This window comes from Vicugna pacos, chromosome 6 (genome assembly GCF_048564905.1).
Source record: "Vicugna pacos chromosome 6, VicPac4, whole genome shotgun sequence".
Lineage (NCBI taxonomy): Eukaryota > Metazoa > Chordata > Mammalia > Artiodactyla > Camelidae > Vicugna > Vicugna pacos.
In genome coordinates this window covers 72,502,021-72,519,540 of record NC_132992.1, presented here as the reverse complement: position 1 = coordinate 72,519,540, position 17,520 = coordinate 72,502,021, and the positions used below count along the sequence as shown (strand labels likewise).

The 17,520-nt window shown below is 39.4% G+C and overlaps 2 protein-coding genes across 6 annotated transcripts in view; both read right to left on the bottom strand.

The window, feature by feature from the left end:
- Positions 1-447: 447 nt before the first annotated feature.
- On the bottom strand, positions 448-1,291 carry LOC102535590 (securin). Its single transcript, XM_006206096.4, has one exon. The coding sequence runs from the start codon at positions 1,122-1,124 to the stop codon at positions 516-518; it is 609 nt and encodes a 202-aa protein (XP_006206158.2). The 5' UTR covers positions 1,125-1,291; the 3' UTR covers positions 448-515.
- Positions 1,292-8,082: 6,791 nt separating this feature from the next.
- The window catches only part of GPATCH2L (G-patch domain containing 2 like), a 54,737-nt gene continuing 45,299 nt past the window's right edge, over positions 8,083-17,520 (bottom strand). For 4 of the 5 annotated variants that reach the window (XM_006206095.4, XM_072963465.1, XM_072963464.1 and 1 more), the window contains one exon: positions 8,083-16,296. In XM_006206095.4, coding sequence (XP_006206157.2) covers positions 16,136-16,296 — 161 coding nt within the window. In that variant the 3' untranslated portion in view covers positions 8,083-16,135. The remainder of the gene's footprint in view (positions 16,297-17,520) is intronic. The other variant, XM_072963467.1, reaches the window with a different exon arrangement.

Here is a 17,520-nt window from a genome sequence, read left to right as displayed (position 1 = left end):
TATTTTATACATAGTAATTTGTATCTCTTAATTCCATACCCGTATCTTGCCCCTTCCTCCTTTCCTCTCCCCACTAGCATCTATTAGTTTTTCTCTATCTGTGAGTCTTTTTGTTTTGTTATACACATTCACTTGTTTTATTTTTTAGATTCCACATATGTGATAAAACAGACATATAGTGTTTGTCTGTCTCTGCTTGATTTATTTCACTTAACATACTACTCTCTAGGTCCATCCACATTGTTGCAAATGGCAGAATTTCATTCCTTTCTGTGGCTGAGAAATACTCCATTGTGTGTAGGTATATATACAGAGAGATAGGTGTATATACCATATTTTCTTTATCAATTTATCTGTTGATGGATACTTAGGTTGCTTCTATATCTTGGCAATTATAAATAATGCTGCTATGAACATTCAAATTAGTTTTTTCTTTCTTTTTTTTTTTGTTAAAGAACAGCTTTATTAATACAAACTATTAATACATACACACAAACGATAAAGTGCTAAGAAATTCAAATATCGAAGTCGTAGCAAACAGGTGGCAATTCAACATCCAGGGTTGACAGAATGCTCGAGGGAGACTGCAACAGATTAGACTCCCACGGTGGAGGAGGCATCTTCAGAGGCGAAGGGGGGCCCAGGTGTAACAGCTGTTCCAAGTGTCTCTCCTCATCCAGCATCATGAGAGGCACTCCATTCAAGGGGAGCTGAGCGATCTGGTGCTCCTCAGGCAGGTCGAAACTCTCAAAATCTAGTGGATTGAAGGGAAAGAATTTTTCTATCTCTGGATAGGTGTCATCTGAGGCAGGAACAGAGCTTTTTGCTTTCACGGTCTTCTCAGTGATCTTTTTGGTAGAGAAGGTTGTCTGTATCTGTTTGAGGGGTCCATTAGTCTTTACTGATTTTTCTGTAGCTCTGTTGACAGTTCCCAAAGCCATTCTGGCAGTTTTAGGTAAGGCTGGTGGAGCATCAAACATTTTGCCAACATGTGGTGTTGAAACCTGCGACCTCCCGTCCAAAGCTTTGACTGAAGGCCCAGACCCCAGCTTCAGCCCGTCCTTAGGAGCCACACGGGTGCCTGGTTCTCCATTATCCTTATCAACAAAGATCAGAGTTGCCATTCCGGATTCCCACGTAGGGAGCCGCAGCCACGCTCTCCCAAGACTCGGTCCTCTTTTTTTTAATATATATATAATTCCACCTAGGAGTGGAATTGCTGGATCATGTGGTAATTCTATTTCTAGTTTTTTGAGGGAAATCCATACTGTCTTTTTTAATTGAGGTATAGTTGATGTACAATATTATATAAGTTTCCAGTGTACAACACAGTGATTCACAATGTTTAAAGATTATATTCTAGTTATAGTTATTATAAAATGTTGGTTATATTCTCTGTTATACAATATGTCCTTGTAGCTTATTTATTTTATACACAGTGGTTTAAACCTCTTAATCTCCTACCCTATCTTGTCCCTCCCCCTTCCTCTCCCAATTGGTCACCACTAGTTTGTTCTCTTTATCAGTGAGTTTGTTTCTTTTTTGTTAAATTTACTAGTTTGTTGTATTTTTTGGATTCTACATATAAGTGATATACAGTATATGTCTTTCTCTGTCTGACTTATTTCACTTAGCATAATACCCTCCAAGTCCATCCACATTGTTGCAAATGGCAAGATTTTGTTCTTTTTCTGGCTAAGTAGTATTCCATTGTGTGTGTGTGTGTGTGTGTGTGTGTGTGTGTGTGTGTGTGTGTGTGTGTGTGTGATCACATATTCATTCATCTATCGATAGTCACTTAGGTTGCTTCTGTATCTTGGCAATTGTAAAAAATGCTGCTATGAACACTGGGGTGCATGTATCTTTTTGAATTAGTGCTTTTTCCTTTTTCTTTTTTTTCAGATAAATACCCAGGAGTGGAATTGCTGGGTTATATGGTAATTCTATTTTTAGTTTTTTGAGAAATATCCATACTGTTTACCATGGTGGCTGCACCAGTTTACATTCCCACTGGCTATGTATGAGGGCTCCCTTTTCTCAACAACCTTGCCAACATTTGTTATGTGTTTTCTTTTTGATGACAGTCATTCTGTCTGGTGTGAGGTGATATCTCCTTGTGGTTTTAATTTGCATTTCTCTGATTAACGATGTTGAGTATCTTTGTATGTGCCAGTTGGCCAACTGATTGTCTTCTTTGGAAAAATGTCTATTCAGGTCTTCTGCCTATTTTTATTATTTATTTATTTATTTTTAGTTTTTTTATTGAGTTATAGTCATCTTACAACGTTGTGTCAAATTTCCAGTGTAGAGCACAATTTTTCAGTTATACATGAACATACATATATTCATTGTCACTTTTTTCCTGCTGTCTGCCTATTTTTAAGTCAGGTTTTGTTTTTTTTTTTTCCCTGATGTTGAGTTGTATGGGCTGTTTATGTATTTTGGTTATTAACCCCTTGTTGATCACATCATTTGCAAATATTTTCTCCCATTCAGTATGTTGTCTTTTCATTTTGTGAATGGTTTCCTTTGCTGTGAAAAGCTTTTAAATTTAATTAGGTCTCATTTTTTAATTTTTGTTTTGATTTTTTTGCCTTCAGAGACAGAGCCAAAAAATATTGCTACGATTTATGTCAAGGAGTGTTGTGCCTGTATTCTTTTCTAGGAATTTTATGGTTTCAGGTCATAACATTTAGGCCTTTAATTTTGTGTTCATTTTTGTACATGGTGTGAGGAAATGTTCTAATCTCATAGTTTCATGTGTAGCTTTCCAGTTTTCCCAGTACCATTTATTGAAAAGACTCTTCTCTCCATTATATATCTTTGCATCCTTTGTCATAAATTATAATAGACTATAGTCATGTGGGTTTATTTCTGAACGTGCTATTCTGTTCCACTGATTTATGTGTTTGATGGTACCACCTTTATTACATCTTGAATTTTCATGTGTAACTGGGTGTATTTCTGAATTTTCCATTTTGTTGCATTGGTCTGTCTATTCATGTGCCTGTACCACATTTTCAGTTTTAGAGGCTTTATGTTTTAATACCTCTCCTTTCCAAGTGCTCTTTTTTTAGGGTCATCTTGGGCTAGTCCTGCTCATTTGCTCTTCCAAATGAACTTGATCATCAGCATGCCTAATGCCTAGCTCCAGAAAGAACTGGACATTTCCAGCATTTTAGGTGGATCATACTAAGTCTTTCTATGAAGAATATACAGTCTCAGATTTTAAACTATGTACTAGATGTGTTTAATGATCAAGATTTCTATTTCTCCTAATTGAGTTCTGGTACATTATCTTTCTAGGAATGTGTCCATTTTGCCTAAGCTTTCAAATTTATGAGCTAAAGTTGTCATAATATTACCTTACTAACTTTAAAATCTCTGCTGAATCTGTAATTATATACCCTTTTCATTCCTAATATTTTTGTGCCTTCCTTATTTTTTCTTAACTAAAGAAGTATATGTTTATTTTCTGTATCATTAAATTCTGATCTCAGTACTATAATTTTTTTACTTTTATCTTCTCTGAGTTACTCTTCTCCTCTGGAAAAATAATGTTGTTCTTTTAGTAAGTGTAAAAATGTTGAAAGCTTACCTCATAAATTTTCAGTCCTCTCTTCTTCTCAAACTCAAAACATTTCAGACCATAAATTTTCCTCTGTCCCTTTAGCTGTATCCCAAGAGTGTTAATCCATAGAATTTTTGTATAATTCAGTTGTAAGTATTTTCTAATATCCATTAGGATTTTTTTACTGATTCATTCATTTAGATATGTTATTAAGTTTCCAAAGGCATTCCTTTTTTGTTATTGTTGTCATTGACTTTTTAATTTACTTTCATTGTGATTAGAGAGTGTGATCTATGTGGCTCTAATCTTTGGAATTTACTGGAAGCTTGCTTTATGGTCTAAGAGTCAAGTTTTGTAAATGTTCAGTCTGTGCTTGAAAATAATGTGTAACTCTTCAAATTCTTGGGTGTGATAGTCTCTTCATGTCCATACTGCCAAGCTTATTTATTTTGCTCTTTAAATATTTTATAGTCACAACAGTTTCTGTCCACTTGTCATATCAATTACAGAAAGAGGGTATTTTTAACTTAGTACTGCTTATGTGTATTGAAGCTGTTGAGCGTAGTTAAGCTCAACTAAACTCAAGTTACCTAACCTACATTAAGCTTAGTTGAGAATTAGTGTATCTCCCTGGTAAACTGAGCCATTTATCAGTAATTGAACCAATGTTTATTACTTTGTAGAGAATATCCTTACTTTCTCTGCTATCTGCCTCTTACATTTTTCCCATCTTTTTCCTTTTCAATCTTTCTGTGACTTTGTTTTAGACATATCCCTTATAAATAACATATAGCTGTATTTTTTAAGTCCAGTATTACAGGCTTTATATTTCAACTGGACAGTTTCATTTATTTATACTTAACTGACATATTTACTACTATACTTCAATTTTTTTTTACCATCTTATTGTATGCTTTTTCTTTTTCTCACTTTTCTAGTTTTTCTCTTTAACATTCTTTCCCCTATATTAGTTTAAATGCTATATTCTCCATATTTATTCTTTTAATGGTTACTCCAAGTATTTTAACATGTCTACTTACCTGAAGTCCAAAGTTAATAAAACTCTACTCTCCTCTTGAACAATTAAGGAGCACTAGGACACTTTAACTCTCATCACCCCCTTTCATAAGTAATACGCTTTTGTAGCCTGGTGTTTTGAAGCTTCTCATATATTTAAAACATGTAGTTTATATTCTGTGCTAATAAGTACCATATCTAAGGTGTTTGTGAGTCTGATTCTCCTGTGTGTTGTTTCTGGTGGCTTGCACTCATGGTATCCGATCTCCTTCTTTGGTTTGTGGTTTTTAACTGCAAGCCACCCATAGTCTCTGTAACTTTTAACTGTGGGAGTTCTTTGCTACCTAGATTGAAGTTTCATTCCTCCAGAGAGAATGTGTGTTTGCTTCTGCCAGTCATCTGGGGTTACTACCTACCCAGGTCTACTGTAAATTAAATTCCTATGTGCAGTATTTTGGATCACACTAGTATAAATTTGGGCCATAAACCTCTATAAGGGACAACTTGTTAAGTATTTTTAGGCTTAAAAAAAAAAGCTTTTCTTCCATCTAGGGCCAAGGTAAAGAAAGGCATGTTTCCTTGCTGTTATTTCTGCTTCGTGGGTTTATTTAGTATTGGGTGTAGTAGTTACAGGGCCCTCGCTCTGCCTTAAGCAGACCCTGCTTCATTGCCTACACCCATCACAGTCATCATGACAGAGGCTCAAGGAAACCAGGTCTCAGCTGATACCTTCAGGGCTAAAGATGCCTTTTGTCTTATGTGCCTCCTAAGGGTCAAGCTTTCACGTCACTTTTGACCTCTATAGATTCTTTCATTTCTTGCCACTGCTCTGTGCATTTAGAAAGATATTTTTTGACCCTCAATGATCAATGATAGAAAGAACCCAAAAAGTAAAGGAATTCAGTAAGGTAGCAGGATGAAAAATTAGCATATAAAAACAGCCTTCATGTATAAGAATAACCAAGTAGAAGACACAATGGCAGAGAAAATCCCATTTACTAGCAACAAAGATTAAATACTTAAGGATAAACTTAACAAGAAATGTGCAAAACATACAGAAGGAAAATTTTAAAACAGCCCTGAAAAAGCACAAAAGTAGACTTGAACAATACATCCCCTATTCTTGGATAGGATGACTCAAAATTGTAATGGTGTCCGTTTTCCTTTAGTTAATATAATACAATCTCAATAAAAATATCAACACACTTTTTAATGGCGTTAGACAGGTTGATACTAAAGTTTACACAGAGAAACAAACATGTACGAATAGCCAGGAAAACACTGAAGAAGTAAAAGAGGCGACTAGCTCTCCCAGACATTAAAAATATAAAGTTTCCATAATTAAAACAGCATGGTACTGTGCACAGAGAGACAAATAGACCAGTGGAATAGAAGAGAAAGCCCAGAAAGAGACACCGGTGACTATGGATCCTGTATTGAAAAAAACATTATTGGGAAAACACATGAAATATAAACACAGTATGTAGTTTAGTCAGTAGGACTGTGTCAACGTTCACTTCCTGGTTTCAATACTTGTACCACAGCTGTGTGAAGTTGTTAACATTAGAAGTTGGGAGGAAGGCCTATGGCAACTCTCTTCCTCTTCTTGCAACTTCCCTGGAAGTCCAAAATTATTTCAAAATGGAATTTTTTTTACAGTTTTGAATCAAGGACCCCAGAAAGTGTGGAGAGGAGGCACTGAGGCATATTCATGTGGCTCACTAGAAAAGGGCCGTAACTCACCACTGTGGGCCAAAACCACTTAATTGGCTTTGTTTAAGTTTCAAAGGGTTCAGCTCATTTTATTATTCCTAGGATGGGATCAGAGCTTAGTGTGGGCCAGCTGCATTGGTTTCACCCTATGGACACTTTCTGCAGCCTTGAAATTGCAAAGATTGCAAAGGTCCCTGATCTAAAACATGTGAATGGATCAACACAAATCTTCTGTCTCCACCAAGAAATAGAGCCCCAAATGCGTAACTGGTGGCTGACAGCAACAAACTGTTACTAAAGAACAGTTCTAGGAATTAAGACCATCATGTTATGCATTAAGTTCTACCAAGATAAGATGGTTCAAGGAGAGTAACTTCAGACTAGTATCATGATAGAACACGTAAGGGAATCGGTCAGCCATGTAGAAACTTTCCAATTCAGTTTAATTTAGTCCTAAATATGTCAGCAGCTCCTACAAATAGGTGGACCTGGTTATACTTCCCAGAAAGGGGAACAAGGAGGTGCAAACCAGTTTACATCTCAGTTCCATCACGTTGTTTGCACAAACACCAGTTGCAATAGGGTTTCCGTGACTGCACAGAGAGGAATACTATCACAGCTCTCCAAATCAACGGGTAAGCCAGTGCACACAGGGCCCCTCACTTTCTGTCTCCTGACTACCTCTCCTTGCTCCTCCACGTGCTTTATACATCAGCGATGCCAAAATAGCTGCAGCGGCCTGAGCAGACCATGCTCTTTACCCTTGAATGGCCTCATCCTTTCTTCTTCACTGAGCTCCTGTTCATCCTTCAAGACTTTGTGTGGTATTTTTCGAATCCTCCCTGTGTTCATTTCAAGTTAAGAGTGACTTCCTCCTTGCTGCCCAAAACCCTGATATTCTTGTCTCAAAATGTATCATTCTACATTGTAATATTTGCTTTCCTTATCTCTTCTTCAGAAGACCATGAACTTTGTAACACTAGAAATGCCTTTCCTCTTTGCATACTCAGCTCCTAGCAGAATGGTTGGCCTAAAACGTGTTCTATACACATCTACTGATTTGGAAGGATGTTTATAAAGGCCAAGACTGTTAATTAAGACAGCTATTTTGCTAGCAGTTCTGTGAGATGTTTACCAAGTAGTCAGAATAGTTTTACCAGCAACTAACAACTCAAAGTCATGTCTTCCTAGTTTAGGGACCAGTTTTGCTTTGGCACACAAAGGGCAACATCTTTTATTGCCATAGGTTTGGAAGATTATATTGACTTTTGCTCTAGTCACTTTCAAAAACAAAAGTAGGCCGTTTTTAAGAGAATGTCACAGAAACTGACCATCTTCTTTCAATATGTAGGCACAGAGAAGAGACCAGCCCATTCCCAGCTGCTCTGACAGGGAGTCAGCTCACCAGGAGTAACAGGTAGATGAAGCAAAAGGGTCTCACCAGACACCCGATTCTGGGCTGGGGGGCACGTAGTTTATTTCAGATATACATGCCCACCAACAGTTCACCAATATTATGAAAAGGGGTAGCATAGGGTATCAGTTGGCAATGGAAACTCTAGCATCAAACAGACTTAAAATTTGAGTCCTGGTTGACACTAGCTGTGACTTTGAGTAAATTAATTTCTAGCTTTAAGAGTATTTCGTTGCTTTAAAATAGAGATAAAAGCACTTATCTCAGAGTTGTTGAAAATTGAGGTGCTATTTACAAATGGCATATAATACTCAGCAAATATTACTTTTAATAAAATTTATTTTATTAATATCATTAGTAGTAGTAGTAGTAGTAGTAGTAGTAGTAGTAGTAGTAGTAGTAATGGTAGTAGGATGATGGGCTCTGGATAGGGTTCTACTATCTACTGGTTCAAGCAGAGTATATCTAAGGAACCCAGGAATATTCTGCTTTGGAGCAGCCACCCTCTTCCCCAAGAGATCCCTGAGGAAGCCTGATTAGTGAGTGCCAAGTACATGCCTGTTGAATCAGTGAATAGGGCGATGGCTCTAATGGACCTTTGCTATCCCTGTCGGCTGTTCAGCATCTAAACTGCCCTCCTACGCTTGAAGAATTCATCCATTCCCAGTGGAAGCTGAACATTCCTGGAGGTAGGACATAGGCACCTGTCTACTAATTTGATCCACCCACCCCAGATTTTGAATCAGAAACTAGTGGTGTCCAGAAGCCAGGAACAGCGTCCCTTCTGGTGAGGGTGGAACACCTACACACAGCTCCAGAGGCAGCATGCAGTGATGGTAGTGAAGTGGGAAATCAAGTCCCACTTTATCAGCAGTAGGAATAGTGCCTGAGACTCTAATAAAAACTTGTCTGATAAAGTAAGCTCCAACATGGTACCCAAGGTCAAAAGTGGTGAAGGAATGGGTCTGTCTCATCCCCTAAACCCAAACTAAAATCTTTACCAACTGCAGCAAATTAAAAAAAAACTGAAGCGAGCAGTAAATGGGAGTAGCTTCCTCCTAGGGAGAAGCGGGCCCAGGCCTCCTCGCCAGTCCAACAACCTGGAAAGGAGAAAGCAGAAGGGGGACCACACTGCAGCCTGACTTTTCATGATCAGCAACTCCACCCACTAGTAAATAAGGGTGATCCATCTTAGAATCTGACTAACATGGTCAGCAATTCTTCCCACTTCCTACTTCAGTGGGCTTGAAGGAGGAACAAAAAGTGAGAACAGACGCCTTGAGCAGGCCTTACAGTCATTATTACTGCAGGTAAGTGCTTCGCTCCAGGTCTGTGCTTTAGGCCAGTGTGTTATGATGGTGTGGCAAAAGGAATTCATCAGCACATAGGTGTTAACTGAAGTACTGGAGGTGAGAGCAGAGTCAGTCTATGTTGCACTGACCTCCAGACCAACCTGCCCACCTGTGGAGGCTAAAAAAGAGCAAGTAAGTACAAGGAAAGTCAGGTGGGCAGGGTCAGAAAAGGTAGAATTCCAGAAAAGAATGAGGTGATATGCTATCAAGACATAAAGATCAACCTAAGGACTAAATGTTGGCAGCTAAAGTCAAGGGCGGGACCCAGCAAGAACAACTCTCATGGCGGCAAGGGTACGACCAGATTTTAGCATGTTGGCTCCCAGCCCCGGCTGCACAGTGGCTGCATGTCCTTGCTTTAAAAAGGCTGTTCCACCACATTCTGGTGTGACTGGTCTGTGGTTCAGCTGGGAGAATCAGGATTCTAAAAAAATCTTCCGAGATGATCACAGGGTGCAGCCATAAAAACTACTGCTTCAGTGGAATTAACAACGGACAGAAAGTGTAGGAGAGGACAGTACTTCAGTGCTAGTCAAGGGGTTCAAGGGGTTGAGGAAGGGTATTTTTGTTTGAAGGGGGAGACTCTGAACGTGTTTAAACGCAAAGCCGTATGTGTCAGGAGAAGCTGTACTGAGCAAGGCATTCGATGAAGGGAGAGTATAGGAGAAGGGATTCATTAGGGGCAGGACAGGCAAGACAAAGACAAAGAAGAGGTGAGGAAGGGTGTACGTGAAGGTGACTGACTGGGGTTTCCCGCCTAATGCTCTATTGTCTGTTAGGGGAGGGTGAGAGCTGCCAGGGTTGAAAGGTGGGGGCTGAAAGGGTTTAAAGTGGCCAGTTTGCAAGAGCTGCTGACAGCAGGTGGGAGGTTGAATGAGATATTTAGAGCAATTCAAATTGTCACCATGATTTTGGGGTGGCAGATGTTTCATGGAGAAATACATGGCCCAATGGGAGGAGCAAGATGAAGAATCTATACATAGTCAAACAGGGTGATTTCAGTCAAAGTCACCAAGGCCGTTTGTAAGTTCCTTGACATTTTCTTTCCTTTTTTCAATGAAAAATATTTGAATGAGGGATCTGCAAGGGTCAGAACTCACTTTTAGGTAAAAAAAACCCATTAATTTTCATAATTTACATCTTTAAAGTACTTTTATGTCCTCACACCTTGATAATATCTAGTAACACTAACATTTTGGCCAGACGTACTTTTAACTGGTTTTCAAGATGGAAGGGAAAAATTATATGGTGTTTTAAAAGACTACAAGAATTGAAAGAAGAGTTAAACACCCTATACATGTGTATTAATCATGTTTTTTGACATCTTAAAAAACCTTTCTGGCTGGAGAGAGACCGCCCCTCCCAGGGCTGGCCAGTTCTTAGAGATGGCGAAGGACTCAGCCCGCAGCACGTTCGTGTTCTTGACATGCAGAATAACCAGGTCTGATGGAGCCATTCCTCCTACATCTGGCCTGCACACCCCAGGAAGCAATGATCCCAGAGCCAAGCACCAGGCAATTGGAGCCCACAATGTAGCCCAAAGGCCGTGGAATTATTCACTAGCCACTCCTGAACTGTTCTCCCTGCCCTGCTTAGCTTTTCTGGGGAAAACTCCAATCAAGGCTCTGGCCTAAACCTATCACTTGCTTCGGGTCTTCTGCCTGCTGACGTAAACCTGGTGTTTGTCCTGTGACCCTGCATGTCAAGCCATGCCGCATGTTTTTAGGGGAATTTTGAGTAACATGTGACTTTCAATAGCACTGACCTCTCTGTGTCATCACCCAGTCCCTTTTATAAATAAAGATCCAGGCACAAAACATGAGCACCTGAGGAAATGATACTAGCGCACTCCTCCACAGCCACACATACTCCCAGAAAGACAGTTTCGGGTTGTAGGCTTTAGTAATAAAGTAGCCAAATAACATCTAAAGAAATGGCCATGACTTAATTTCAAAGCTTTAAGATGATTATATTCTGAAACACCAAATCTGTAAGTCAGACAACAAAAAAATACAACATGCTGCTACTACTGGTCCCCAACCCCTGTAGCATCACTAGCTGAAATGTAAAACAAAGACAATGGGGTGTGATTAAGTGGCATCACTGAAAATCGATTTTTACATGCTCTGAAGTATTGAGATTAATTCCCAGCAAAAGATTACCAATAACTCAACAGGTGTTTATTACACAATAGCTATGTACTCAGGGTGGTTTTTCTTTCCAATTATTTGTTTCATTTTTGTGAGCTACACCTTAAAGTCGTCATCATGATGATACTGGAAAATATATGACATTTTCACATGAAACTAAGATGTAATGAATAAGTATCATAAAATCATGGATGGCAGTATCTTACACTAATGTTTTACTGTCAACTGTAAAACATGACTATCATTCATAGACTAAAACTCCATTGTTATACTTTAATCCACTTTTAAAAGGTTGTTTCCATCCATCTAAAAATGGCCTCAATGGCATTTTCTCCACATCATCCTTTCTCAGTGTTTCCAGATCTTTCAGGAGCTTGAGGGGAAAAGTATAGGAAATAAAGACATTTAACAGTTTCTGCAAAGAACTGTACAAAAACACCTCTATACTTAAGGAGGAAAATATAAAAGCACCTCAGAGCCTCGGGGGGATACCAGTATATTAAAACATTTCTTTTCAACTGTGGCAAAGCTTGCGGTTCTCAAGCATCAGCGTGTACCGGAATCCCTTGGAGGGCCTGTAAAAGATTGCCGGGCCTTGCCCTCAGTTTCTGATTCAGCAGATCTGGTGGAAGAGAGAATGTGTTGATGCTGTTGGCCTAAGGGCCTCAGCACCCTTGCTCTAAGCATCTCTCCCTCTCCTCCCTTTGCCATCCCACTCTGGACCTTGCCAAGATTGCTTTCCCTGGTGACCATCTTCAGGATCTGCCCCACTCTTCAATATCATGCTTGAAAAAATTTTTATTCCCCACATTTGGCAATTTTACCAAGTTCAGTGCAGTATCAAGAAAGTTTCTTCTTTTGGCCATAAGTTTGTTTTGCTGGGCTTGTTAAAAACCTTATAATCCAGAGTCTGCAGCAAGATCACTCAAATTTCCTTGTTTCTTTTTGATGTTGCTATTCCCAGGCATTTGATGTTCATCTGTTTTGTGCTAACAGCAGAACCCACCAATTTCCTCATCTTTTCCCTCTGTACCAGGTTTCTAATCGGGTAGGAACCCAACTTGATTGCTGTCACTATCAGTAACTCCACTAACTGTCATGACTATGACTGGAGTGGGAGATAAGGAAATACTGACAAGTAAAATGCGCAGCTTAAAAATTAACAAAGGGAGCAGGTGACAGCAAGATCAAACTGCTTCTTCCTCTTCTGCCATTCCATGAACCCATGAGACATCCTGTAAGCTATGCCCCCAACTAGACTGTATCCACAGCTGCTAGAGAAAGCCACTCTGTTCTCATTCCCGCTCAGATAAGGTTCACCAAACATACAGAATGCTGAATACAGCTTCTAATGCTGAGATCTGAACATAGCCTTCTCCCCAGGAAACTTTTAAAAAGCTTGTGCTCAGAACCATGGTAATGAAGTCAAAATAAAGCACAGACTGAAAATGAATCATGCATCACCAGGAGTCTCTGCCTGGAGCCAAAGTGGAGACCCCATCACATCAGCAATGACAACGCCAGCCTAACTCCTTACTTGTGACATTCTGTGACTTGTTCAACTCTAAATGACATCTGTGGTCACTCTGCCCCTGTATTTTGCAGCATCAGAACTTGCTATGCTATGGTCTAGATTGCATTTCTGATTTCAAATGCAAGGATGTATCACATTCATCTGTTTGGATTCAGAAACGGTTTAACTACCTGTCCTAGGTGCTGCTCTTAGCAAAGGATGCAATAAGTATCACAGGTTAAGAAGTTTTATTTCAGCTTTTGGTCATTTTGTTGCCAAAATGGCCTTATTTGCAGCCTGTTTCTATAGCCCAACAAAACCAAGTCATCTGAAATTTTCAGGGGGGAGGTACCAAGATGGTGGAGTAGAGACTCACAGCTCGCCGTCTCCCACAAATACACCAAGAATTACATTTACAAACCCACTGAACCGCACAGAACACCTACTGAAATTTTCAACTGCATTTGATTTCTAAAGAATTCAGTGCTAAATGAGGCCTATTTATCAAGAACAGACCACTCAATAAAGATCATACCCTGCCCTTCCCAAATTTAGCACCATTAAACAGCCACTAACTTCTTCTGAACAGTCCTTACCAAAAAGCAACACAAGAGTTTTGATGAAAATAAGTTTTTCCCTTTAAAATACTGCATCTGAAAAATAATCTCAAATTCCCTTAAACTCATAAGCAAAACTATCCTTTAGGAATAATGCTCATGCAAGTAGATAATGTCTTGCCTTTGCCCACTGTGGAAAATACCCAAGATTAGGATTCAGACAGGCAGACTGTGCAGCCAGCCGGGAAAAATCAGAACCCTGAAATAAGAACTGTGGAACTCTGCTTCAGTTACTACTTTTGAGCAGATCAAACACATGTGAGTTCAATGATCATCCTCAAAGGAAGTCAAGCCATCACAGTTTTTTTTTTTTAACACATTACAAAATCTGATTGTGAAATTATCTTTTGTTGAAAGGTAACAGATTTTTCTTGATTTATGACATTATATACTTTGTCATATAAAAAGGAAATTTAAAATTTAAGATTCAAAAGATGCTTGATTCTAAGGTTATTTCTCTGGAATGGACTCATACAAAAAAACAAGCAGAATAAGTCAGTTAATAATTTTGTAAGCATGCTCATGCAGCAGCTTAAAATAAGCAGCGCCATTTACAACCCTGTGTTGGAAAAGTATTTGTGTGCTTAATGGCTAGTCTCTTAGGCAATTAACTTCCTTTCCTACTTATTACAGGTACATACGGCATTTTTGGGTGCTCCCTGTTGAAAGTATTCAAAATAGTAGGAGAGCATACCTCAAAAATGATAAACATTCATGGCATACCGTTTCAAAAATATGGGTCTCAGAGTGACTCAGGTTGTAAACAACAACAACAAAAAAGATTATAACCTAGGGCAGGGAAAGTCTGAAAGTCTGGGATTTTAAGCCTTAGCTTGATTATATGATTTGGGGCAAGTCACTAAACTCTGTCATCACAGAGATGTTTAAAATAAATAAAGTTGTATGTATAAATTACTTTTAATCACATGTAGGAAGAACTATTAGGCCACATGTTATGAAGAAGAGATGCTGCCCGGACTGCAGGGTCTTCAATAGGCCACGATCACAGGACCCATCTCTGCATGAGCCACTGGAGCTCAGTGCAAAGAAAATAAAATTATGTCCATGGATTTCTCCCTTAAATCCAACAAGTTATGTTAGAAATACGTGCCTTAGGACACTATGGGGACTAGGTAAAAATGTACATATGACAACAAAAACCTACCCTCATCACTAAAACAATTGAGTAGAGCCACTTACACTCAACAGACACTGTTTTCTGTACTGTGGGCACAGCCACAGGGAGGGAGGTGCACCCGCTATGCAGGGGAACCCGGTGGCCCCGGGGATGCTGCACTGGGTTTAGTGCTCCTCCTCGCTCCGGCAGCTCCGCCTGCCCCCCCTCCATGCTCTCAGCCTTGCATAAAGTGCTATGTAAGCTTAGTTTCAAGTCCCTCCTCCCCACTAGATTCACACTCACCCCACCGATAAGGACATTCTGGAGCTACCACTGATAAGGACAACGATCTCTAAAGGAACACAACAGAGCAGCTCACCATTGCAATCTGTGTGAGAAAAATGGACAACCGCGCGCAGGGAGAGGAGGCTGTGTCCTGCTCAGCACCGGCTCAAGCACAGGAAACAAGCAGGCGCAGGAGTGGGAGTTCCTCAAGAACGTCACCTGGGCAGCAGGCGCTGGAGAACAGCTTCAGTGTATTTCAGAGTAAAAGCACTCAATTTGCCCAAAGAAAGAGCCCTTCTGTCAACCAGGCCCCTGAATGACACTCTTGATAATGCTTTTTTAGAAAGGGTGGCTTTTCTCCAGCAGCTTGAGGCAGTCACTTATTCCTCATTCTGACAAAGGGGCATCCAACTTCAGGCACGGCTGTGTATATAACTCTACGTGCAGCTGAGCCCTCATAAACACGCCAAGTAGAAAGGCATGACAAAAAGGCATTTTTCCTCTCCAAGGTATGGCCCCGAGAAGCCGTTATTATAATAGAGTATGAATTTCTGCTGCAGGTTATTGACCTATAATACTAACAATAAAAGTCTCGTTTAGTACATACAGGCTTACTACACTGCGACATGAAGCATTAAGATACAATCCACTGACTATTTTAAAGTTGCTGAACACCTAACCCATCTTCTTCTTTACACCAATCTGTGTAGATACATACAGATCCTCTTTTGGCAGAACATGAACTTTGGAGATGAGGCAAAGTCCAACACAGCTGCTGGCGATCCCATTAGGCTGTCTACAAAAATGGAGTAAGTTCCCAAGGCCCACGTTGCTGGTGTCTCTTCTGAGGCTCCAATTCGAGAACTTGCTAGATTTTTCTTATTGGCACTCTGCCTGAATCAAGACCAGGCTCAAAGGCAAGCCTTATCTCCTGCAAACAATTCCATACACAGGTCTTAACCCTGTGTTCAAATCTGTCTGGAACTGACTGCAAATCTGGAACTTCCTCAAATAGTATTAAAAGCTCTACCCAAAAACCTTGCAAAAGCAGTTACTAGTTTTTCAAGAAAAAAGACATACCTGCAAAAAAGTAACAGCTCTGTAAACAGAGCTGTAGGTAACTGTTGGGACAGCAATAGCAATGTAAAAAATATAGCACAGGATGAGCTTTTTAAAAACAAAAATTGCTGCCCCAATATTTTACAATTAAAAAAAAAAAAGATTTCCACAACATGATTTTCTAAGAGAGTTCTTTGTTTGAAGAGGAGTCAGTCCTGGTGGTGAAAGGGTTGGGAATGTCAATTAAGATATGCAAGATAATATGATACAAAGTCTAATCTTTGTTTCAAACATCCAGCTGGCTCTTGGTGGGTGAAGTCCTGCTTTCTAGCTGTATCCAGGGCTCTTTTCTTGTGGCATTTTAAAAAACGTAGCTGCAGCTGAGTCTGCGGCTTTCTCTGCAGCAGAGGTCCTAACCAACCACTCAGAGTCTGGAGACTTGGGGGCCTGTGATGCTGGTGTGGTTGGCTCCACTGCCTCCATGTGAACTGATAAGGTTGTTACAATAAAAGTAAAGAGGAAAAAAAATCAAGTTAGACAAGTTAGAATGAGAGATCCATCAAGAGAAAATTGTCTTAATCCTTATAGCTTATGTCCTATTAGACCAAGCAGCCCTATGAGAGTTATCTTTTTTTTTAACCAAAAAATAAAGGGAAGATTTAAGTAAAATAAGTATTTCTCCACCTCAGAAAATGGGTTTAATTGAACAAATGAATAAATTCAGTAGTACAAATTGATAATCTAGTAATAATCACTTATTCAGCATTTAAGTGCCAGGCATTGTACTATGTAAGCGCTGCATACTTATAATCTTACTTCTTAATGCAAACTCTTAGAAGTAGGTACTGTCATCTCCATTTCCTGAGTCAGAAAACGGAGGCACATATACACATTCCTATATATAAAATAAACAGCAGGTCCTACTGTATAGCATAGGGATCTATATTCAATATCTTGTAATAGCCTATAATGAAAAAGAATATATGTAAATGTATAATTGAATCACTATGCTGTACACCAGAAAATAAAACAACACTGTAAATCAATAATACTTCAATTAAAAAAAAAAGAAAACTGAAGCATAGAAAAAGTAGATAAATGTTCAAAGACACAACAGAGCTGGTTAAGCAGCAAGACTCAAATTCATATATTGGACTCCAAGCCCCCTCTGCTCGTTCTATAACATCCTATGCCTCCAATTTGACAGTGTCACCAATAAATATTGAACAATAAGGAAAATGGCAGAAAAATCACATAACCAGGCCCGCTACTTTTCAACAAGGACATTAAGACATTCTGGACAGGATAACCATTGCTTGTGCAGGGCTGTCCTGTATATTTCAGGACACTTACCATTCTGGACCCTATTCACTGAATGCCAAAAGCATTCCCCAGTCACTGTGACAAACACTGTCCTCACATTTCCAAATGCCCCCTGAGCAGAGCAGTACAAAGCATCACACCCACTCTGTTGAAAACAAATGTACAGTAAAATAGAGCAATCTAGAAAAGTTTTGGTTTTTACTCTGCCATTTCATTCCCAGGAATGTAACCTAGAAAAGCAATTTTCTTTAAAATTTTTTTTGGTGTAGGGGGAGGTGATTAGGTTTACTTATTTCCTTTTAGAGGAGGTACTGGGGATTGAACCCAGGACCTTGTGTATGCTAAGCATGTGCTCTACCACTTGAGCTATACCACCCACTCTTAGAAAA

Bases quoted from the DNA above. Each gene is read 5' to 3' on its own strand.
- LOC102535590 (XM_006206096.4), bottom strand. From the start codon at position 1,124: ATGGCAACTCTGATCTTTGTTGATAAGGATAATGGAGAACCAGGCACC.